Here is a 23175-nt window from a genome sequence, read left to right on the forward strand (position 1 = left end):
TGAAGTGGAGCAAACCAAAATAAAGACTAAAACCTCCAGTAACTTTGAAAACATACTGAGGAATGGCTATGTCAGAGTCCAGTGCTACATTGCTGGCAGCAGCCCAATCACTTCCTCTTTATAAATATATTGAGATCCATCTGGAAGTTTCTTGACCCCGCTGTATTGCTGGTTTTCAGTCATTCATGGCCAGATTGTCTAAGGTTGTTGTTCTGCCAGTGTTTCTCCCCCTGGTCTACACAGGTTTTCTTTTTTAACTTTCCTCTCTCCTCCAGTTACCTATCTATCTTCCTGGACTTTGTTTTGCTAACTGAAGCAAGCTGCACTCTTCTCACATACTACATTGACTTTTTTTTTCATCTGGTCTCCTTCTCACTCCTCTTTTTTCTTTTGACCTCAGTTTTCTGAAACAGAAATATGCATGCTCCTGTACATACAGTTCTGCCTTTATTTATACAGTGGTGCTAGTATTCCTCTTCCAACTCAGTGTTTCTCCTCTGCATTCAAAAAATATTTCATATGGTACATGCTACATATGCCTTTCCATAGCTTTCTTTGTATGGCCCCCCTCTTGTCATCTTATACTCAGTTCTGTCTTCTTGGTAATATCCAACTAATTAGAATTTATAAATAATAACAAAGTTCATAGCAGAAATTATTAAAAACTCCAAATATGAGCTTGTCCTTCATACCATTTGTTTTTTTCCATTCGTGTTGAATTCTCAGGTCTGCTCAATGTGATCTTTTCTATATCAGTGTTTATATTGCTTAGTTCTCGATCATCAGCAAATTTATTAGAATATTTTGAATTTTTATTCCAATGTCAGTAATGGAAACTTGTGCCACAGCTCCAGATTGATATTCATTTTTCAGGACAATACTTTTTATTTTCAGCACTTAGGGACAGATTTTTATTTATTTATTTATTTATTGCTGTATTGCCCTTTGCACCTCTCATTCCTTCTTTGAATTTCTTGATTTCTTAACATAGCTGGGTGTCACCTCTACAAAGTTAATACTAAAGAGATTGTCATAGATCATGGAATACTTAGGGTTGGAAAGGACCTTAAGATCATCTAGTTCCAACCCCCCTGCCGTGGGCAGGGACACTTCACGCTAACCATGTTACCCAAGGGCATCTCTTTGAAGTCATAAAGAACTAGTGAATAACACTGCTAATCTCATCACTTTCTCTTTTGCATTTATGAAGAGGTCCCCAGATCCGTGTTAGCATTTGCTTATCTAAAAGCAGTTATTGGGTAATATCATTCACTGTTTAGAAGTAAGGTTGTACAGATTTAACTGCAGAGAGAGAGAGCCTTTCAGAAATTTGCCTTTTCTAGATTAGCAGATTACTTAAATTACAGTGGATGTTTAAACCAAGGAATCAGATAATAGACATGGTAAGATTTGGTGTATTATTTTTGACATGAGTTCCCTTGCATGTTTTCCGAGCTCTGAATTTGCTTCTATTTAATTTGATAAGACTTGTGTTGTACTGTAATTAAGGTTGTCAGTTTTCTTGCTGCCGAAAGTAATGCTTCTAATGTGGGAACTCTGCATATGCTCTCCGTTCTTTTTCCAGGTGTTCTTTGTGGATTATGGCAATAGATCAAAAGTGCCTTTAAAGAAATTAAAAAGGATTCCAAGCTCTCTTCAAGAGCTTCCATTCCAGGTAGGGGTGATACTATTTACTGCTGCTTAACAGTTGCATGTCTTGTCTGGGAAACAGAAGTGTACTTCAAATCACAACGCTTTTCAGAATAATAATAAGGTAATAATAAGGTAATGGGAGCACCTACAAATCACCTTCACTAATAAGATAAATGTTTTCCAGGAATGATCATGCACAGAGCAGTAATTCTTGTGTAACTAAATTGCATTGTATTTAATTGTTGCTTTAACACTTGCTGGGGAGGTGAGTGGGAGAGAAGCCTGAACTTGCTGCCTTACTGGATGTAAAAAAATATTGTATTTTTTTATAACTGAATGGTTGAACTAGGCCTTTCTCTGTGGAGACAATATACTGGGATCTCTCTGCCATCTGTAGTCACAGAGAGAGTGGAAGGAAAGAGGAAATAGCTCTAATAGCTGCCTTTTGCTGCTTGTTGCTTTTGGTTATGTTTCTTTCTGTCAGTCAGTTCTATGAGAAATAGAACTGCCTGGAAGGAGAATGTTGTTGTAGTTCTTCTATTATCTGCTTATATGAAAAGCTCGGGAGTAACAGACTGAGCAGTACATCAGCTTAGCTTTAATCCAAAGGCGCTCTGAGCAAATGGCAGAAATTTATACAGCCTAGAAAAAAGCCCAGAGAGGAGAAAGTATCCACAACTAGTTTAATCTTTTGTTCTCTGCTTAAACCTAGCTGCTGCTACTACAGGTAAGTGGCAGCATAGCATCTGTCCTTGTCTGCGTGGCGTGAGTCTACTGTACAGTTAATGTGCAAAGTATTTTTGCTCCATCAAGGCTTCTGCTCTGCTACACTATTAGTTACAGGACAAATACATAGGAGATGCCTGATTCAAATTTCACAAGGCTACAAGTCTCTGGTTTTGTGCTTCTTTGACATTCTTTGAACTACTGCCTTTACTTGGATCTTTTCAGACAGAACCCTTTTGATAATTAAATAGTGATATATAACATAGACCTGAGGGACTTTATACCTAATTTTTGAGAAAAATAATTCTCTTGAGCTATATTTACAAATCACATAACTAGAATTCAAGTGAAATTCAGCTTTTATGTCCTCATTCAGTGAACTGAAACAAGTGTGTCATAGTAATTTTTTCTGAAGCATTTAATGATGAAAAGATAATGAGCAGAAGTGTAGTTTTATAGTTCTCTAGTTTTCTATATTTTATTTATACCTTCTTAGTACTAGATCTTAGCAGGCCTCATTTTATTTTTTTTAATAATTTATTTTAAAATATAAGTATTCATTTTGGCATGAAGCATCCTTTTTTTGTGTTTTCTTCAGATGCATTAAAGGGAAGTGTATTTGTGCTTCAGGCCTAATCTTTTAATGACTGGTTTTAATGACTAGCTAGGAAAAAAAAAACTGGTTTTGTTGAAAATTCGTTTGAAGACATAATTACAGATAGTGGTTGGGGGAATGGGTTAAATGTGAGCTTACTCTTGCCTGCCAGGAACAGAATAGCTGCAGTGGTCTTGCCAAGTTTTCTGTTACTGTAGTTGAAAAGAACTCTGGATTATACAGAGAAGACATCTCTACACCCTAGATTTTAATGTGGATGGTGAATTAATACCAAATTATCTTCTGTTTATACTCTGTTAGCTTTGTTTCATTAGCAACTATGTGCAATATTGAAGTCAGATGTAATGTGTAGCTGTGTTGGCAATGATGGAATAGGAATTATGCCAGTAGCTTTACAGCAGTCTTAGTAATTAACATAAGCCACTGCAATAATTACGAAGTAATTTATAGTTACTAATTCAAACAGTTTGGGGAAAAAATATTTTTGTGCTGATTTCTACTCAGGTAAGCGTTGTTTTCCATTTTTTGTTCTAGGCTTTAGAATTCAAGATGTGCAGGATGCGTCCTTCTGCAAAATCTCTTGTGTGCGGGGAACAGTGGAGTTACAGTGCTAACCAAAGATTTGCCTCATTAGTAAATGGCTCTGCAATTTTAGTGAAGGTGTATTCACTTGTGCATAGTGTTCTGCATGTAGATGTTTTCTGTTCCGAGGGGTACCAAGAGTTTGTGAATATTCGAGATGTGCTTATTGAAGAATGTTATGCTGAACTAGCAGAAGAATCGTATGAATCACAAGTATGTATTAAGTAAAGTTCCTTCTACTTTTTTTATACTAATATACTTCAGCTCAGACTGAAGTGCTGAAAAATTGTGTTGAAGTCTTGACTAATCCCATGGGATTAGGCAAGGTTAATACTCGAGTAGGACAACATATGTGTGTTCATCGTTTATATTAATTTGTTGGCTAAAAGCATTGCTGCTTTGAGACTTCTTTTGAGAGATGTGTCCCAAGCGATAATTGCATCTGAACTGTTCCATTGTTTTTTTTAAACTTTGAAAAAATGTACGTCTCATAGTTTTAACTGTCTCCCATATATAATCTAAAATGTAATGAGAACCTTGGGTTTTGTATTTGTATGTGAGTTTGTATGTGCTTTGTGTAGGGTCTTTTTTATAAAATATATGAAAAATGTAGCCATTTCATGGTTTTAACACTCTTCCATTGTTATGTAGCAAAGCCATAGTTTGCTCAGGGAATTATTTTTGGACCAAGTAAAAGAACAGAAAATGTCTGTATCTTCAAGAAAGGAAGAAAAGCATCTCCTTGAAAGATTGTTAAACTGCTTTTCTGAACATAAATCTAATGTGCCAAGCCATAAGGTAACTTGGGTGGTGGTTTTGGTATGTCATTTCATGACCCTACTTCTTACAGTGTTAAAATGGAGATGAAGACTAAAAGTATCTTTAACGCCCAAATCACATCTGATGCCTTTCATAGTGTATTCTGTTTTCTGTCGGTAGAAAGCTGTAATGAGAACCACTGAGACTAGCTTTTTGGAACTTCTAACAAAGTTTTGAAGCTTTGCCTAAGAGCCAAGTGAACCAGCTCTTCTAACACATTTTAAGGCAGCACTTTGAATCGCTGCAGAATGAAGATAAAAAAACTGAACAGTGTTTCCACCTCTGGTAGGCTTTACTACATAAGATACAGCAGAAAGCAAGGTTACAGTGCTACTGGTTTGGGGGTTTTTTGTTTTGTTTTTCCAGAAAAATTTTGAACATGATTTTTACTATAAACAGTGTTTTGTTCTTCCTCAGCTAGTGATAGGTAAGCTGCTAGGATAGGTAATGCAGTGAACAGTCTAGTAACCCAAACTCAGAATTTATCCTTGCTTGCTTACTTTGAGATATTTAGTCACTACTAACCTGGAATATAAAACATGCAAATCTGTGTCCTGCTCTGCATTCTGATTACAAGTTAAGCCCTCATCTGTATTATAATTCTGTTCACATTTCAGACCCAACAATATTTCAGGTTTTCAAGTGTCTCTTCATGCTCAATTTACCCACAGGAGTAATCCTGTTTAACTGCTCACTTTATGAAAGTGAGAGATTTGTCAAGATTAAAGACTGCTCATGTAAACAAAAACGTGACCTGATTTTATTAGATACTCTGTGAAGTATGAACTTGTGCTTTTTAAGCCAGATGGAAGTTGTGAATCCCTGACACCTGTGAAAAATACATTATTTTTGTTGAAGTGCCTCAACAAGCAAGTGCTCTAGATGGGTGAAATGAAAATGCTGTTTATCAGTTTATCAATTCAGTGTTGCTCAGTATATGCTGAAATGTGTTTTGGGTTTTATTTATAGAGTATTTTGATTTGGAGAGATCCTAGTGCTGGCTAACTAGAATATCATTTGCTCCCTTTCTTTTGAAGGTAACAGTTTTTGGCCCATTCAGTCCGTATGAGCTGAAATGCTACAGTATGACAAGAGTATCCCAGTTCAGGTATGGGAAGACTTTCACTGTGTAGTATAGGCACGTTCTCAGATAGAATATTCAATATATAGGCAAAACCCATCCTAGTTATTCTTAACAGATTTTCACAGAATTTTTATCCTTTGAAAGGACTAAAGGAGTCAGTATTAAGTTGCATTCATATGCACACTATCACTATGTATCACAGTATCACACAGTATCACAGTATGCTGGAGATTGGAAGGGACCTCAAAAGATCATCTAGTCCAATCCCCCTGCCGGAGCAGGAACACCTAGATAACGTTACACAGGAATGTGTCCAGGCGGGCTTTGAATGTCTCCAGGGAAGGAGACTCCACAACCTCCCTGGGCAGCCTGTTCCAGTGTTCCGTCACCCTCACTGAGAAGAAGTTCCTTCTCAAGTTTAAGTGGAACCTCTTGTGTTCCAGTTTGCACCCATTACCCCTTGTCCTATCATTGTTTGCCACTGAGTAATCCTCGTGACACTCCCCCTTTATATATTTATAGACACTTATAAGGTCACCCCTCAGTCTCCTCTTCTCTAAACTATAAAGACCCAGCTCCCTCAGTCTTTCCTCATAAGGGAGATGCTCCACTCCCTTAATCACACTCTCTCCAGCAGCTCCCTGTCCTTCTTGAACTGAGGGGCCATGTAAGAATTTAAGGATAGTTTTATTAGGTGCTTTAATGTCTTACAAAGAGATAATTTATTAATCATGTACATCTGTTAAATGGTATTCAGGTAACTTCTGTCCATTGAGGTTGGATTGTGAATTTAAAATAATACTGGGTTTTTAATGTGTCTGTATGGGGTTTGGTTTTTTGTTCAGTTTTTTTAATGTTGAAAATACTTTATTTCCTTCCAGAAAAATTCTTATACAAAAGCAAAGCATAAACTCTGTTGTTCTCCATGATGCTTCAGAAGAAACCTTTCAGCAGTTGTTGGTTTCTGCGTCTGTATCAGCAAATGCAACTGGTAATGCTTAATAAAAGTGTTCGGACTGTTTCTCCAGACTTTGGTTTTATGGGAATAGTCCTATGAGGAAATGTTACATCCTTTTGAGGTTTCATTTTCATTAGCTACTCCATAGAGATCTTCTTTTTTTTTTTTTTTTTTTTTCTGTCCTATGTGTGTGACAGGATCTGCTGTGATTTTAGAAGAAACGTCTTTGATGCCTCCTATTCCTGGCCTGCTTCCGCTCCTCAGTATGCTGTTTGCTCCTGCTATAGAACTAAGGTATTCATGCCTTTTAAAAAGGGGGAGTGTGCATGTGTTTGGGTATTGTTTTGGTTTTTTAGGATCCCTCACAACTTGGTGACTTTTTTTTTTCCCCTGCTTTTAGCATTTCCTGTTCATGTAATTCTTGTATCTTTTAATCAGTTTCAGTATAGTTTGTAGCTAAGATAACTTGTTTCATATACTTAGGAATTGGTGCTGCAGGCTATACTCCCACAGTAAGGCAGTACAGTTCCTGACAATTGTGCTGGAAGCCTAGGAAGATGTACTGTAGAACTGGGCAAGTTTTAAACCAACGCGAGGAGAAGAACTTGCTTGATGTTTGTAGAAGTGCATAAACTCTTCTGTAAAAGAGCTCTGGCAGTTGCTGTTGTTTGGTTTAAATTCTTGTGTCTGTGGACTGTCACTTCAACATAGTGAAGCTAGCTTTCCTTAAATTTTATTTTGCATATGTATGATTTTTCCTTTTAAGTTTTATAAGTGTATGTTTCTGTAACCAGAACTTTAGTTTTGTTTCATCACTATATTTGGAAAAAACCAGCATGACTAAGTATGAATGACTCTCAGTTGTGTTAGCTTCTTCAAAACACCTGCATCTTGCTTGGCTTGGCTTGAACAAATTCATTTAACTCTGCATATGAGTGTTTAGTTTTTTCATCTCTAGGTGAGATTGTTTTTCTTCTTTTCCATATAGGGTTGATAAAAGTGGAAAGTATTTCACTGGTGTTTTGTGCGGTTTGGGTTGGAGTCAGAATTCTGGAGCTCCCCTGCTTCCAGAAAATGACATGGAGTTGACATTTGATGTGCATTTTGGAGTGGAAGACATATCAGAGGTAAAACATGTATAAGAATTTATCAAGCTACTTGTCTCAGAGCAGATCAAACAAATAAAAATCCCTGTATTCCTCATTACGGCCTTTTTGCAACTTGCGGACAGAGATCTGTCAGAGGCAAGTACATGTATCCACTCGTTATGCAGGACAGAAAGCCGTATTTGACCTGTGCTTCAGATTTGATATGGGCTTTTGTCCTGGGTTCAGCAGTAGCAAAAGACCTCACATGCCCTGATTAGTTCTGTGTACAGAGCAGGTGATGGCCCATGGTTTCTGGTAGCTTTTTAAGGACATAGTGGACATGCTGGTGCACGTATCATAGAATCACAGAATGGTTTGGGTTGGAAGGGACCTTAAAGATCATCTACTTCCAACCCCTCAGCCATGGGCCAGGACACCTCCCACTAGACCAGGCTGCTCAAAGCCCTGTCCAGTCTGGCCTTAAACCCCCTTGAAGGGACAGCTTCTCTGGGCAACCTGTGCCAGTGTCTCACCACCCTCGTTCTTCCTTCTAGAATTCAAATCTACCCTCTTTCAGTTTAAAACCATTACCCCCTGTCCTATTACTGTATGCTCTTGTAAAAAGTCCCTCTCCAGCTTTCTTGTTGGCCCCTTAAGGTACTGGAAGGCTGCTTTGAGGTCTCCATGGAGCCTTCTCTCTTCTAGGCTGAACAAGCCCAACTCTTTCAGCCTGTTTTTGTAGGAGAGGTGCTCTGATCATCTCTTTGACCCTCCTCTAGACTTGCTCCAATAGGTCAGTGCTCTTATGTTTGTAGCCCCAGAACTGCACACAGTGCTGCAGGTGGGATCTCACGAGAGCAGAGTAGAGGGGGAGAGTCACAGCCTTTGACCTGTTGGTCATGATCCTTTTAATGTAGCCCAGAATATGCTTGGCTCTCTGGGGTGCAAGCACACGCTGTCAGCTCATGTTGAGCTTCCATCATCTGACACCCCCGAGTCCTTCTTCTCAGGGCTGCTCTCAATCCAGTTTCCACCTAGCCTGTGTTTGGCCTTGGGATTGACCCAACTCAGTTTCAGGACCTTGCATTTGGCCTTGTTGAACTTCATGAGGTTCACGCAGGCCCCCCCTCAAGCCTGTCAAGGCCCCTCTGGATGTCATCCCTTCCCTTCAGCATGTTGGCTGTATCACACAGCTTGGTGTCATTGGCAGACTTGCAGAGGGTGCACTCAATCCCACTGTCCATGTTGCCAACAAATGTGTTAAACGTCAACAGTCCCAGTACTGACCCTGAAGAGCATCAGTTGTTGCTGGTCTCCACTTGGACAGCAAGCTGATGACCGCAACTGTCTTGAGTGTGACCTTCCAGCTAGTTCCTTACCCACCCAGTGATCTATCCATCAGATCCATACCTCTCCAGTTTAGAGACAAGGATCTTGTGTGAGACAGTGTCAAAAACACGTTTCACAAGTCCATGTGGGTGACATCAGTTCCTATTTCCTTACCTACCAACACTGTAACCCCATCGCAGGAGGCCACCAAATTTTCAAATCTGTGATGCACAATTTGCCCATAGTGAAGCCATGCATGTGAAAATTACAGACCCATGGAGAAAATCCTCAAAACTTTTACAGAAGGAATTCTGTGTTGGGAAAAGAATCCAGGCAAGTGGTAGCCTGTATGTTTTGTGGCATATCTGAGTAACCTGGAAGATTGTGGTATTAAGGGGATGAACATTAACATCTTGAACCAGCAGAGATGCATCTAGAGGAAGTGTTTCTAAAGCTTCAGATGGTTTTGCTTATGTTAATAATATTTCTGTTGAAGTTTGGTGGTATGGGTGCCACAGCCTCTTTGTGTCAATATATAATAATATAATACAATACAATATAATACAGAGCTAGTGCTGGTTTAGAGTGCTTTATATTCTGACACTGGTGTTTTTATAGATAAATATCCTAAGGACAGCCATTAATAAGCTGCTTTCTGAACGCGCAGTGTGTTTTGAACAAACAACAGTGACACAGCTGCAGGAGGATGTTCGTCAGAAGCTTCTACGGTAATAATTTCGTAGAAATAAGATAATCTGTTTCAGTCTCAGCAAAACCAAAATAAATAATTGCTTGAAGCATAGCTCAGATTAAGCTTTAGGGAAACAATATATATTCTCATTTAATGATTCATTTAATTTACTTTTGTTTATTTATAAAGCAGTATACTAAACAACTTTAGACTTCTTGTGGAAGCACTGGTTCTTCAGGGAAGCCTGATCACTTAAGAGTCATGAAACATAGACTGTAAAACTTGTTCTACAGGATACCACTTCTGGTGTACCTTTGCTTTGTGCGTGCAGGACAAAGCTAATAAAGTTGTACAGCATAAGAGTGCAGAAGGATTAAGAATTTTTTTATCCCTACACGTTACAGTTGAATCATGTGTGCTGTCTTCCTCCCTCAACAGACCAGTGTAGGATAGGTGTTGGCCAAGTTAATTGCAGGAAGTCCCATGCTAATTTGTGAACGGAAGTAAAGCCACCTGTCTTTGCTTTGAGCCAGCTGTGGCAGTGGGCTGTGTGCACCTTCAGAAAGTGGTGGTACAGCTCCACAAAGGCTTACCTCAAAAATGCATGCTGTTTGTGCTTTCAGCTTAAGGAGAACCAGTGCAGGTTGATGGCAAGCTCTTCATGTTTCACATCTGAAAATCTCTTGGTAAAAATCCCAGCTGTTGAGGATACTGCTGATTAAATGTTTAATTTCCTGTTTGTGTCCAGGTACTTCAGGCCAGTCGATGTCTGTATTGCCTTTAGACACTGCCATGTAGTACCACGTTTAGGCTTCAAAGCTGAATGAAGTTTGCTTGTGTGATTCATGTGGTAACAATTGTAGGGAGAAATTGAGGAAAGTGGATAGGCAGAAAGAAGCAAAACCACATAACCTTTCTGGAGGTGACTGTGACAGTAACAGGAGCTCATGTTTGGAAGCCAGCACTTACATGCTAAATTCAAGGCACAGAAATGTCACTGCTGTTTCTTTAGATATGTGAATACCTGCTAGTTAAAATAGTACCTATTTTAGGTTGATTGTTCAGACATCTCCAGCCAGGTGGGAGAGGAAGGAGCAGCCTGAGCAGCTCCAGCGTTGACATGCTCCCCACTTCCATCAGCGTTCCCTGCCTGACTTGGTCATTCTCAGCAGCCTTCTGGGTTTTTTTTTTCTTTAGGATTTTACACCTCTTTGGGTAGCGTTTTCTCTCCTAGATCTTTTTGTGCTTTTACTGATTCTGTTCCAACAATCCTACAGTTAATTTTTCCAGTTTTGGGGTTGGGTTCTTTTTTACCTTTTTGAAGAAAGAGACAGTCTGGTTATTGTCATGATGTCGTCTTTTCCTTTGTGTAAAATCTGCCTGCATTTTGAATGTTTTCTTCTCATTGTACTTCATGTCTTGGAAAAAACTAACTATTAGTAAAAGCACATAGGTAAAAATTTAGCCTGACCAGTCTTTCATAATTTTCCTCAATTTTTCAAAAGCTAGTTGTATTTACAACATGTCACCACTACTTAAGACTAAAATCAGTTTTTGAAAAACACATCTAGACAGAATTAATTAATGTCTACTGCTGTTGTACTTCGCACAGCTTGAAGGAATAACTGGAGCAGACAGAGAATCTATAGTAATTGAGTTGTCATGCAAAACAACATACCCTAAAAATAGCTTTATTATACATTATAGTGAATAAGTATGCATAAAGCTTATGGAATAAATGACACTTGCAAATTTAGTACTTTTTAAATTTAGAAAAAAAAACATAATTTTCTTTAAAAGAAAATAATTCTTATCCACTTAACATCCCTATGAAAACCTGTATTTTGACTTTCTACACTAGAGGGGCAAAGTATAGAGAAGTGAACTAATCAGACTAGATTAGCAAGGAAATTTAAGATTCCCTTAAGCACAGACGCCTCATAAATGCCTAGCTGTGTCTAATACAGAAATCCCTTTTTCTTTAGAATTAATCTAATACAAGTGTATTTCTTAAGGCTATTTTTATGTAATTTCAGTTTAATCTGCAAATCAAAACCTCGAGATAAAGTTGTTCCTACATGGTACGAGAAGCCATATGCATGGAATCAGGTAAGGGTCTACAAATATATTTTTTTTCCTTTTCCCCTAAGAAGAGTAGTTGGAGTACCCCAACAGTTAGTTAAGAGTGCTCAAAGGGAGAATTTCCTTTGGAAGGATGTCTTTTTTGAGTATTGAATTTAAAGATTCTGAAAATACTGTACAGTCGAATTTAAGGCGTAAGAACTGTTGAGTATACAGCAGTCCCTATTTATATCCTATTAGTCTAGTTTGTTGGGTAGCTTGAGTTTTTACTTTTGCAGTTTAGTTTACACTTTTCAAACGGAACATGATTTTTGAGAGACATATTTATCTGAATGTAGTGCATTTTGTTTTGGGTTACTGTGCTTTCAGGTGGCTTTTCCCTTTAAGCAGACAGAAATGTGACTTGCTTTAGAATGAATGTGGTGGGATCAGGTCGGAGGGCAGTTTTCTTGAAACCTGGGATTGTTTCATAAAGCTGAAAAGTCTGGCTTCCTACTGTTAGAAATCTTACCTTTCTTTCTGTAAGGGCCTCTGCAGGCTGCTATATTTCCTGATGAACAAGTGCTTTTTCTTAATTAAAAAAGGGTGAGGAATTACTGAGTGCAGTAGTAAGGCTTCTACATACACCCCCCCTGTGTCTCTCCCACCCTGAGGCAGATAAATGAGCAGTTTGGGTCTCCTTGAAAAGATGGGCAACAGTGAACAAACATCAAGGGCTCTTATTTCTAGTAGCCATTCCCTGAGGGGTTAGAATGTGTTGTGATACACTGCTTTAAGCCAAAGTGTTTCCATATTGCAAATGTGATTATCCTTGGTATTATGAAAATAATCTCCTATTCAGTTATATTGGTGTTTAGCTTGTATAACAAGTTAGCATATAGGTGCTGGATCAGGATTTTCCTCACTACATCTGAAGAATTTCAAGACATCTTTTTTTACATCATCACATGAAATGCTACCTGTAATGCTTTGGAATTGATTGTGTAATAGTGTATTGACTCAGGCAAACCATGAGATACAGCATTCCATAGCACTGGCTATTTATGTTGACATGTGTGGCATGGAACTGAAATTCCTGTGTGATTTGAAACTCAGAACTCTTCAAGACTCTTTTCCCTAGCTATGTTATATAGGAAAACATAATTAAAAATGCTTTCTGACTTTCCTCTTGCATCTTTTGATTAGGTGCATCCTCAGCATATTATTGACCAGTCTGAAAAGCAGCATGAAAGAAGAAATGGTCTTTATCAGCTACATAAGCTTGTTTTGTTGAATGTTTAAGGATTTCTAGAAGTCTTTCAGAGGACAAGGAATTGCAGCTAGTCTGAAAATTTTTTCTGTCTTCTGTGTAACCCTTAGACTCACATTTTGCAAGACTCTTTCTTGAGATTAGTGTAAGTGTACTTAAAATACAGTTTGGAATATGTTAATGCATTTTTAGAAAGCTAAGGTTTGCTGACCTAGAGCAGGTGAGTTTATGAATAAACTGGGGTAAAGCAGGATGTATTTTTCATTTTAATAATACTTCTGAACAGGTTTATCACAAGGTATGTGAAAGACAAAATCTAGGTTTAGTTGTTCGTTTTCTGTCTAAAGGCTCATAAGCCATAGAGCATGATTTTTTTGTCTTTAAATACAAGTTGTATTTTCCTGTTACTTTTCTCATCAGCTTTTCAAAAAGCCATGCAACAAAGGTTTTCCTTAACTGAAGAAAACTAGAAGACAAAGGAAACTCGTGATCTAGATTATGTTCTTATAAGAAGTATGATTTCATATAGTGGATACATTTTTTCATTATTTTTTCATAAAGAAAAACATGATATGGTTTCTCTTCCTGTATGGTAGAAGAATGCTTTTGAATTAGTTTCATGGCACCTTTCTTTCATGTTTCATGTTTTCATTTTACTTTTACCTGTGAGATCTTTACTCCTAAAAATGAGGTCAGTGGTTTCAGAATAAAATGCTGAAGTGAAATAAAATTTGTCTCTTCTGTTGTGCAGTCATGCTTAATAAAAGCTAAATTTAGTTATTAATGGTATGTGATTGCATTCATGAAATGTATGAATACAAAAACAGTATATGGAAAATGTTAACCTTTTCAGCGATTTGAAGACTCTGCAATATCGGGTCATCCTCTGAAGAACAGACAGAATCATACCATTTAAATAGTATTAGATTTGGGGAAAATAAGGGGATGCTTAAGCTAAGAAATTATTTTAAGATGTACTTAAATAGAGGGGCAGCTGAGGTGAGCAGCTCGAGAGAGGCCGCCTTCAACACCGGAGCGGGGGAAGCTCAGCGTCCAGGAGCCTCAGCTCAGAGCGGCAACAGGCACCGAGGGAGCCTCGAGTCCTCGACAGGACCTGCCCGGGAGCCGGCAGCTCAGCTGACGTGAGCGAGCAGCTGACTCACAGGGGGCGGAGCCAGGAGCGGCGGCACCAGCCCTGATTGGTTAAAAACCTGCCCAGGGGGCGCGGCGAGCAGGGCGGGTCGAGGCAGCTCGGGCGGGCAGGGGAGCGGGATGGAGAGCGCTCAACTTGTGAGCAACGCCCGGTGCGGGAGCTCTGCCCTGGCTGCCCCGGCGGTGGCAGCGTAGGCACCCAGAGAGAGGAGATGAGAGGGGAGGCTGCAGCGCAGAGCTCGGGGTGTCGAGAGTGCCTGCACCGGTCTGGTGAGGGGAGGGTGCACAATGGGCAGGGCTGCACTCGGTGCTCCCTGGTGGAGGTCCTGCAGCAGGGGCTGAGCTGCGGGATGCTGTCAGTAGGCTGCAAGATGTCAGGGAAGCTGAGAGGAAGCAGGAATGCTTGCGCCAGGCCCAAACTGTGCAGGGGCCTCGAGCGTCCATTGTAGCTCATGGAGGAAAGAAGGAGGCCGTTAACCCAGGAAGCTGGGAATTAGTGACAAAAAAAAAAGAAAGGAGGAAAAGGACAATTAAAAGCAAGGGGTTTCCTCCTAAATCTGTTGTCCCCACGCAGAACCACTTTGCTGTCCTGCAGGGGGTTGATGAAACACCCTTGCACCAGAAACAGCCGGCTGATGCACTGCTAAAGAGGATCTCTACTGGTGCTGCCAGGAAAAAGCAAGATGTAGGAGACTCTACTTTGAAAGGGACAGAGGCACTCACCTGTCGGCCTGACCTGGTCTCAAGGGAGGTGTGTTGCCTGCCAGGCACTTGGATCAGGGATGTTGCAGACAGGCTGCCTGGTCTAGTGAGTCCCACTGTCTTACCCACTTCCAGTGGTCCATGTGGGTGCTACTGATATAGACAGCAGTAGCCTGGGGAACATGAAGAAGGACTACAGAGCCCTGGGAGAGGTGGTTAGGGGCTCTGGAGCTCAGATTGTCTTTTCGTCAATTCTCCAGGATACAGGGGAGGACCTTAAAAAGGCTGGGAGGATTGGCCAGGCTAAGAAATGGTTAAAGGGGTGGTGTCATAGTCAGGGGTTTGGGTGTGTCGAACACGGGACCCAAGTTTGTAGGCCAGGTCTACTGAAGGCTGGTGGAGCTGCAGGGCACACAGTTTTGGTAGGAGGCTTGCCAGACTGGTCAAGAAAGCTTTAACTGGATGTGTTGGGGGAGGGGGGCATCATTCCATCCCAACACACCCAGTCAGTTGCCAGCACCCGTAATAAATGCTCGGAGCAATGTAGAGATATTTCAGCTACTCCAGCCAGTGAGCCGGCTTCATCTAGAGCTAGGCTCAAATGCATCCATACAAATGCCCATGGCATGGGAAACAAGCAAGGAATTAGAGATGTGTGCACGTCTACAGGGGTATGATGTAACAGGCATCACAGAAACATGGTGAGATGGCTCCTATGACTGGAGTGTTGGAATGGAAGGTTACAGGCTCTTTAGAAAAGACAGGCCTGGCAGGCAGGGAGGGGGAGTTGCCCTTTATGTTAGGGACATAGTAGGCCCCCTCTGGAAGCTCTCAGGAGAGCTGGCTACCCTGGATTTGGAGAAGGCTGAGGTTCTGAATGACTTCTTTGCCTCAGTCTTCACTGGCAAAGGCTCTGACCACACCAAAGCATCTGACACCGTCTCCCACAGCATCCTCACAGCTAAATTGAGGAACTGTGGTCTGGATGATCAGGTAGTGAGCTGGACTGTGAACTGGCTGAAGGAGAGAAGCCAGAGAGTTGTAGTCTATGGGGCGGAGTCTAGTTGGAGGCCTGTAACTAGTGGAGTGCCTCAAGGGTCAGTACTGGGACCGGTATTATTTAATATATTCATCAATGATTTAGATGAAGGAATTGAGTGTACTATCAGCAAGTTTGCTGATGACACTAAGCTGGGAGGAGAGGGACACGCCAGAAGGCTGTGCTGCCATCCAGCGAGACCTGGACAGGCTGGAGAGTTGGGCAGGGAATAACTTGATGAAATATAACAAGGGAAAGTGTAGAGTCCTGCATCTGGGCAGGAACAACCCCAGGTTCCAGTATAGGTTGGGGAACGACCTGTTAGAGAGCAGTGTAGGGGAGAGGGACCTGGGGGTCCTAGTGGACGACAGGATGACCATGAGCCAACACTGTGCCCTTGTGGCTAAGAAGGCCAATGGCATCCTGGGGTGTATTAGAAGGGGGTGGTTAGTAGGTCAAGAGAGGTCCTCCTTCCCCTCTACTCTGCCCTGGTGAGACCCCATCTGGAATATTGTGTCCAGTTCTGGGCCCCTCAGTTCAAGAAGGACAGGGAGCTGCTGGAGAGAGTCCAGCGCAGGGCAACTAAGATGATTAAGGGAGTGGAGCATCTCCCTTATGAGGAAAGACTGAGGGAGCTGGGTCTCTATAGTTTGGAGAAGAGGAGAATGAGGGGTGACCTTATTAGTGTCTATAAATATATAAAGGGGGAGTGTCTCGAGGATGGAGCCAGGCTCTACTCAGTGGCAAACAATGATAGGACAAGGGGTAATGGGTGCAAACTGGAACACAAGAGGTTCCACTTAAACTTGAGAAGAAACTTCTTCTCAGTGAGGGTGACGGAACACTGGAACAGGCTGCCCAGGGAGGTTGTGGAGTCTCCTTCCCTGGAGACATTCAAAACCCGCCTGGACACATTCCTGTGTAACATTATCTAGGTGTTCCTGCTCCGGCAGGGGGATTGGACTAGATGATCTTTTGAGGTCCCTTCCAATCTCTAGCATACTGTGATACTGTGATACCACCCAAGTCTTGGAAGGCAGACGCAGGGACTGTGAGAATGAAGACCCTAGGCCTACTGTAGGAGAGGATCTGGTTCAAGACATCTTAAAAACCTGAATGTGCACATGTCCATGGGACCTGATGAGATTCATCCGTGGGTCCTGAAGGAGCTGGTGAATGAAGTTGCTAAGCCACTGGCTGTCATATTTGAGAAACCATGGCAGTCAGGTGAAGTTCCCGATGACTGGAAAAAGGGAAATATAACCCCCATTTTCAAGAAGGGGAAAATGGATGACCCGGAAAATTACAGAGCAGTCAGTCTCACCTCTGTGCCTGGCAAAATCTTGGAGCACATTCTCCTGGAAGGCATGCTAAGGCACATGAAAAACAACAAGGTGCTCGGTGACAGCCAGCATGGCTTCACTAAGGGGAAATCCTGCCTGACCAGTTTGGTGGCCTTCTATGATGGGGCTACAGAACTGATGGACAGGGGTAGAGCAGTTGATGTCATCTACCTGGACTTGTGTAAAGCATTTGACACTGTCCCACACGACATCCTTGTCTCTAAACTGGAGAGACATCAATTTTATGGATGGACCATAAAGAACTGGCTGGATGGCTGCACGCAAAGAGTTGTGGCCAATGGCTCTATGTTTTCCAGCTGGAGACCAGTAACGAGTGGTGTCCCTCAGGGATCGGTGTTGGGACCGGTCTTGTTCAACATCTTTGTCGCTGACATGGACAGTGGGATTGAATGCGCCCTCAGCAAGTTTGCCGATGACTCCAAGCTGTGTGGTTCGGTTGATACGCTGGAGGGAAGGAATGCCATCCAGAGGGACCTTGACACGCTTGTGAGGTGGGCTGATGCCAACCTCTTGAGGTTGCCAACTGCAAGGTCCTACACCTGGGTTGGAGCAATCCCAGGCACAGCTACAGGTTGGGCAGAGAAAAGATTCAGAGGAGCCCTGCAGAGAAGGACTTGGGGGTGTTGGTCGATGAGAAAATGAACATGAGCCGGCTTCAGTGTGCGCTCGCATCCCAGAAAGCCAACCGTATCCTGGGCTGCATCAAAAGGAGCATGACCAGCAGGTCGAACGTGGTGATCCTGCCCCTCTACTCTGCTCTTGTGAGACCTCACCTGGAGTATTGTGTGCAGTTCTGGTGTCCTCAACATAAAAAGGACATGGAACTGTTGGAACAAGTCCAGAGAAGGGCCACAAGGATGATCAGGGGACTGGAGCACCTCCTGTATGAAGACAGGCTGAGGAAGTTGGGGCTGTTCAGCCTGGAGAAGAGAAGGCTGCGTGGAGACCTCATGGCAGCCTTCCAGTATCTGAGGGGGCCTATAGGGATGCTGGGGAAGGACTCTTCATTAGGGACTGTAGTGACAGGAGAAGGGGTAACGGGTTAAAACTTAAACAGGGGAAGTTTAGATTGGATATAAGGAAGAAGTTCTTTCCTGTTAGGGTGGTGAGGCACTGGGATGGGTTGCCCAGGGAGGTTGTGAATGCTCCGTCCCTGGCAGTGTTCAAGGCCAGGTTGGACGAGGTCTTGGGTGACATGGTTTGTGTGAGGTGTCCCTGCCCACGGCAGGGGGGTTGGAACTAGGTGATCTTGAGGTCCTTTCCAACCCTAACGATTCTGTGATTCTATGTATAATAGTCGATTTCTGTGGCTGCTTATAAGGATTGCTTCCTTTGACATTTTACTAATCCTTGGGAATTATAAGCCATCCTACTTTATATAGCGAGAGAGGTTTAACAGAAAAACTGCATCTCAAGTGGCTTAGACAACTGTATTTCTCAGCTGAGTGTTGTATGTTATTAAGCGTTGATTTAAATATCTTGAGGGGGCAAATGAAACAGGCAGAATGTCACACCTTTGCCAGTTAATGATGGGAATTTCTGTAGGAAAAGGTAACTTGGTGACACGAAAAGGCATGACAGATAATGTAACTTACCCTTATTTCTCATAAGCAACACCGAAATTGAGGGGAATAGACTGTATTTTCCATATTTATTTATTTTTCATATTTCTGTTGATGATGTGCCCTGCTCTGTTCGTGCACGTGTGCTGCCATCTGGTGGAGGCTGCTTACTGATCTGCTGCTTGCTCCCCTTCGATGGTCTCCTGCATGTTGTAATTTATGTTTTCAGTGAAGAAGAGGTGCTCTGATGGCTCATGTCACAATAAACTGAAATGCTTCTCTTCTTTCATTGTGATGAGAGGAGTAGATAATGCTAACTCCCCGCAGTCCTATGAGTCGTAACCTGCCACTGGTCAATTGAAGAACTGTATGAACTGTTGGAGAACTGTATGAATTGTTACAACCTCCCAGTTTTGTTCTGGGTACATAATAGGCCTGCAGACATGATTCATGACAGATTATTTTTGAAGGAAACAGAACATCTTACAAGTTAGTCTTTGCCGGGAATGTTTGTTATTGTCAGATGAAAATGTAGTACTAAAATTTAAAAAACAATTGTATTTTATTATTTGATTTAAGTTTCAACAGCATTACAAAGTCGCTTAAACAAGTTTAACAGCTTCATTGGCATTTCTTCTGTAAATTAGTATGTAAAAATAACTTCAGAGAATCATAGAATGGTTTGGGTTAGAAGGGACCTTAAAAATCATCTAGTTTTAATTCCTCTGCCATGGGCAGGGACACCTCCTGTACCAAGTAGCCCAGATAATCTTTTGGTTTACACTGAGATTTTGCAATTTTCCTAGATTACCACTTGCACTGGTTACATCTGGATTAGAACAAATAAATGAGATTCACAGAAGACTTGCCTGCCAGCCTATTCATTTGGTCTTCAGATCATTAAATAAGAAGAATAATAAAAAGGATAGTTTTACAAAATGATACAGCATGTGAAATGAAATACCTTTTGGAATTACAGTTCAAGAGATGCACAATAGGAACTCTGTGACTCTGGAGGAAATTTGAGAAGCCTGCAGTGGAGTGATGAATATGTTGCATCTGAGAGAGTTCATCAGTTTCTCTTGGTGAGGGTGTCACAGCAGACAGTAATGTGGTATTTGTTGGGCTGGAGCAATTTTAGCCTTAGTTTGAAGTTTGTTGTTCTTTCCCCCAGAAACATTGATAACATTACTGTCCGTCAATGATACGAGCATATGTTCATAATCTCGAGTTCTTTTAAGCTATTATGAACACAGTGTTGGATCAGCCCAAGCCAGCTCATTGAGGTTAGCATCAGTACCCTTCTTTCTTCAAATAAGTATGTGAATCATTTTTTATCACTCAGATGAGCTCTGTATTTTTCCCTACCCTAAATGTTGCAGAGTAAAGTGGTTTCCAGTAAGATGTATTTTGAGATAAGAGGGCTGAAAGGACATGAAGACACTTCTTCACTGTGATGGTGACCGTGCACTGGCAGGGGTTGCCCAGAGATGTTGTGGAGGCTCCATCCTTGAAGGTACCCAAAAGCCACCTGGACATGGTCCTAAACAGCAAGGAGGATAGATCTCCAGAGTTCCTTCCAACCTCAAGCTGTCTCTGATGCTGTAATAAAGAGGCTTTTCCAAAAGCATGTGTAGGTAAAGCTGGAGCCACCAGTTACCTATTAGATGAGAAATGAGTGCCTCTGATGACAGGAAACTGGATTTTAGAAATGAGAAGGGCTAATGCCTCCAGTAGTTAAATGCCAGTCAAGGACTGGGATAGCTTAGAGGACCGGAAGATCTCCAAATGTGCTTCGGAATTTATTTTATGTAAATTTGTGTGGGTCTGTCCATAATGAACAAGGGAATGCTGACTCTTGGTATGCTTTCCCAGTTTGTGGCATACAGTTCACCCTGTAGTATCATCATGACTTTTCTGAGCTTAAAAGTCTCATTTATTTGACTAGCATTTAGGAAGGTGATGGACTCTTCATACACACTGAACCATCTTAGGCATGCTTTGAGAGATTCTTCGTGTAGTTACCTGTAATGTTGGAAAGAGTAAGCAGCTACAGAAGCAATCTGGAAGAAATGTTTTCTCTTTTCCTCTGCACACTGCTACTAGACTATTTTGACTTAAGGTGAGAACTTAACGTGTGCATATCGAGATGAGAGGGAATCTCCTATACCTGGGAGGGGATTTTGGGAGGCAAAGTGGTTTTTATTTTGCAGTGGGTCGATGAAGGTGGAAGATAATACTTTGAACACACAAGAGTATTAAAGATGGGTAAAATGATGGAAAATTAAGAAAGCAGTAAGAATGGAAAAACTTTCCAACTTTCCTCCTGAGCTGGTGGTTGAAATGGGTGAGCAGTGGGGCAAGGTCAGAAATTGAGCACAGAGTTAAGCGTCAAGGTTTTGGTTAGAAGCTTCTGTATCTTTAAGGGCTGCCTATAAAGCATTTTGGTAAAGGTTGATGGAGGAGGTGGGAAACAGAAATGAAACTGTTGTGGATCTTGGGATAGAGAGACTGTTGCCAGTCAGGTGGTACCTAGAGTGCCCAGACTTCTTCCAAGCTCCACCTTCCACTTCTTTTCAGAGTGCAGTTGACCTAAAGCTGTGTGTCTGTTATACCAGCTGTTACCCCAAGCACAGGGAGGCTGCCAAAAGATGAGGGAAATGTTGTATCTGGTTCCTAAATTGATTCTTAAGAGTGCTTGGGAGCTCTTGCTCTGCAGTTATTTCAGTAGTAGTATATAGTTATGATGAACACCTTTCCACAGTGAAAGAGAAAATGATAGAATACTAAAACTAAGGAACAAACCTGGACATTTTAGTCCCTCAGGCTTGCCACAGGGAGTCAAGGGCAGGAGTTGCACTAGCCTCAAATATATGTTAAGTATATGTAGCTGTGAAATCGAGCAATTACAAATGAGCTTGGCCTGCCTTGTGGAAATTCAGCACTGGTTACAAAGAACTTTGCATTTCCTTTCCTAAAAAGTATGTTAGCAGGGATGTGGGTGGTTGAATGAACTGTGCAGATCTGCTGAGACTGCACACTTGCAATATGGCAGTCTGGGCCATACAGTAAGTGTGAGTGTAGAAATTCAGGTAAGCGTGGCTGTCAAAGTGATCTATTTTGAGAGAAAACAGGGCTGTCCTCTTCAAGTTATACATGATTTTTAGGAGGCACAGGTGACTGCGTATGTTTACTTTAGAAATGTTGACCTTTTCTAGTGCATTTGTGTGGGGGAGGCATCGAAGCTACCTATTTCTGAAGCATGGATGTTACAAGAGGTTTTGTTTACAGTGCAGACACACAGTTGATGGTTAACAGGCAAAGGCAGGCAGGAGAGAGAATTTGAAAACTGAATGGGTGGAGGCTTTATCCGAGGGTGACTTTACAAGCACCCTGAGTTCAGTCACTCCCTGCAAGGCTCTGCTTAACCCATGGTCTGATGTCTCAGGTTATTTACACTAGCCACCTTGCTTCTTCATAACTCTGACACACCCAGGATGAGAACTGAGTGAGACAAAGGACTGTTGTAACAGTCACACAGTTGATGGTCCAAGTGAAAAGAATTGCCTTGGAGGAACTACAGAAATGCTGCAGCTTGCTGTCAAAGGTGAGACTTCTCTCTAAAACTGAGATTTGTGGAGAATTTGTATTCTTGTATCTTGGGAAATGTAATATTGGGAAAGAAAAAGAACTGTCATTTCACTTCACTTACCATTTTTGGTTGCTTCACAGAAAAGCAACCAATAATGAGATTTTTCAGGATGGGTCTTGAAACAGATTGAGATCCCAGCCTACATACAAATGCCAGAAAAAAAGCCATGTAAATTATGATATATGACAGAATCACAAGTTTAAGCCAGGATACAAGTGACATAGACTATGGCAGGAATTATACTGATTCTGGAAAATAATTAGCACTTCTTCAAGGGGCATAGTAACGGGGATTTTTATCTACCTTAGAAAGGGATAGAACTGAACAGAAAAACAAACAGAAAACCCCCACAATCAATGTATAGTTTGATTTGGAGTTTCCTTTCTGTAAAAGAACCTAGAAGAAAGCAAATGAAACTCCAAAGAGGCTAGCAAAAGATACCTGAGGCAAAGAGGATGTTTCTGAGGAAAGAGAAGGGTATCTATTAGGCCTCCAAAGGAGTGTTGAGGGAAGAGGCAACCTCTGAGATTATCTGATGAATCTGTAGAATGACAGATTGCTCTTAGGCACATGGGTAGAGGTTTCCTCTCCGTCTGACACTCCGGTATTTAGCTTTCACTCAAGCTCTAAGAGTGTCTAGTCTGGTAGATGCTTTGACTTCAGTCCCTTGGAGAAGCAGAGGGTAAGGTGGCCACTGTGGTGGGAGCTCTTCCATCCTGCAGGAGTAGGACAAGACCCTCCCAAGAGGTCCCCCCGAAGGGTGGAGTCATCCGCTTGGTGACTTCACATCCCCATGACAGGGAGGTCCTGGCAGCTGTCTCTTGCCA

The 23175-nt window shown here is 41.7% G+C and overlaps 1 protein-coding gene across 4 annotated transcripts in view; it reads left to right on the forward strand.

Moving 5' to 3' along the window:
• Nucleotides 1–13607, forward strand: part of TDRD9 (tudor domain containing 9) — a 74552-nt gene extending 60945 nt beyond the window's left edge. For 2 of the 4 annotated variants that reach the window (XM_062628071.1, XM_062628073.1), the window contains 10 exons: nt 1586–1675; nt 3530–3790; nt 4229–4375; nt 5434–5504; nt 6362–6471; nt 6636–6732; nt 7427–7565; nt 9474–9583; nt 11583–11655; nt 12814–13607. In XM_062628071.1, the coding sequence (XP_062484055.1) occupies nt 1586–1675; nt 3530–3790; nt 4229–4375; nt 5434–5504; nt 6362–6471; nt 6636–6732; nt 7427–7565; nt 9474–9583; nt 11583–11655; nt 12814–12909 (1194 nt within the window). In that variant the 3' untranslated portion in view covers nt 12910–13607. The remainder of the gene's footprint in view (nt 1–1585; nt 1676–3529; nt 3791–4228; nt 4376–5433; nt 5505–6361; nt 6472–6635; nt 6733–7426; nt 7566–9473; nt 9584–11582; nt 11656–12813) is intronic. The other 2 variants (XR_009966535.1, XM_062628074.1) reach the window with 2 other exon arrangements.
• The last annotated feature ends 9568 nt before the right edge of the window (nt 13608–23175 follow it).

Source organism: Pezoporus occidentalis, unplaced genomic scaffold (assembly GCF_034315485.1).
Source record: "Pezoporus occidentalis ecotype Australia unplaced genomic scaffold, CSIRO_AGI_Poc_V1 ctg31, whole genome shotgun sequence".
NCBI classification, from domain to species: Eukaryota; Metazoa; Chordata; class Aves; order Psittaciformes; family Psittacidae; genus Pezoporus; species Pezoporus occidentalis.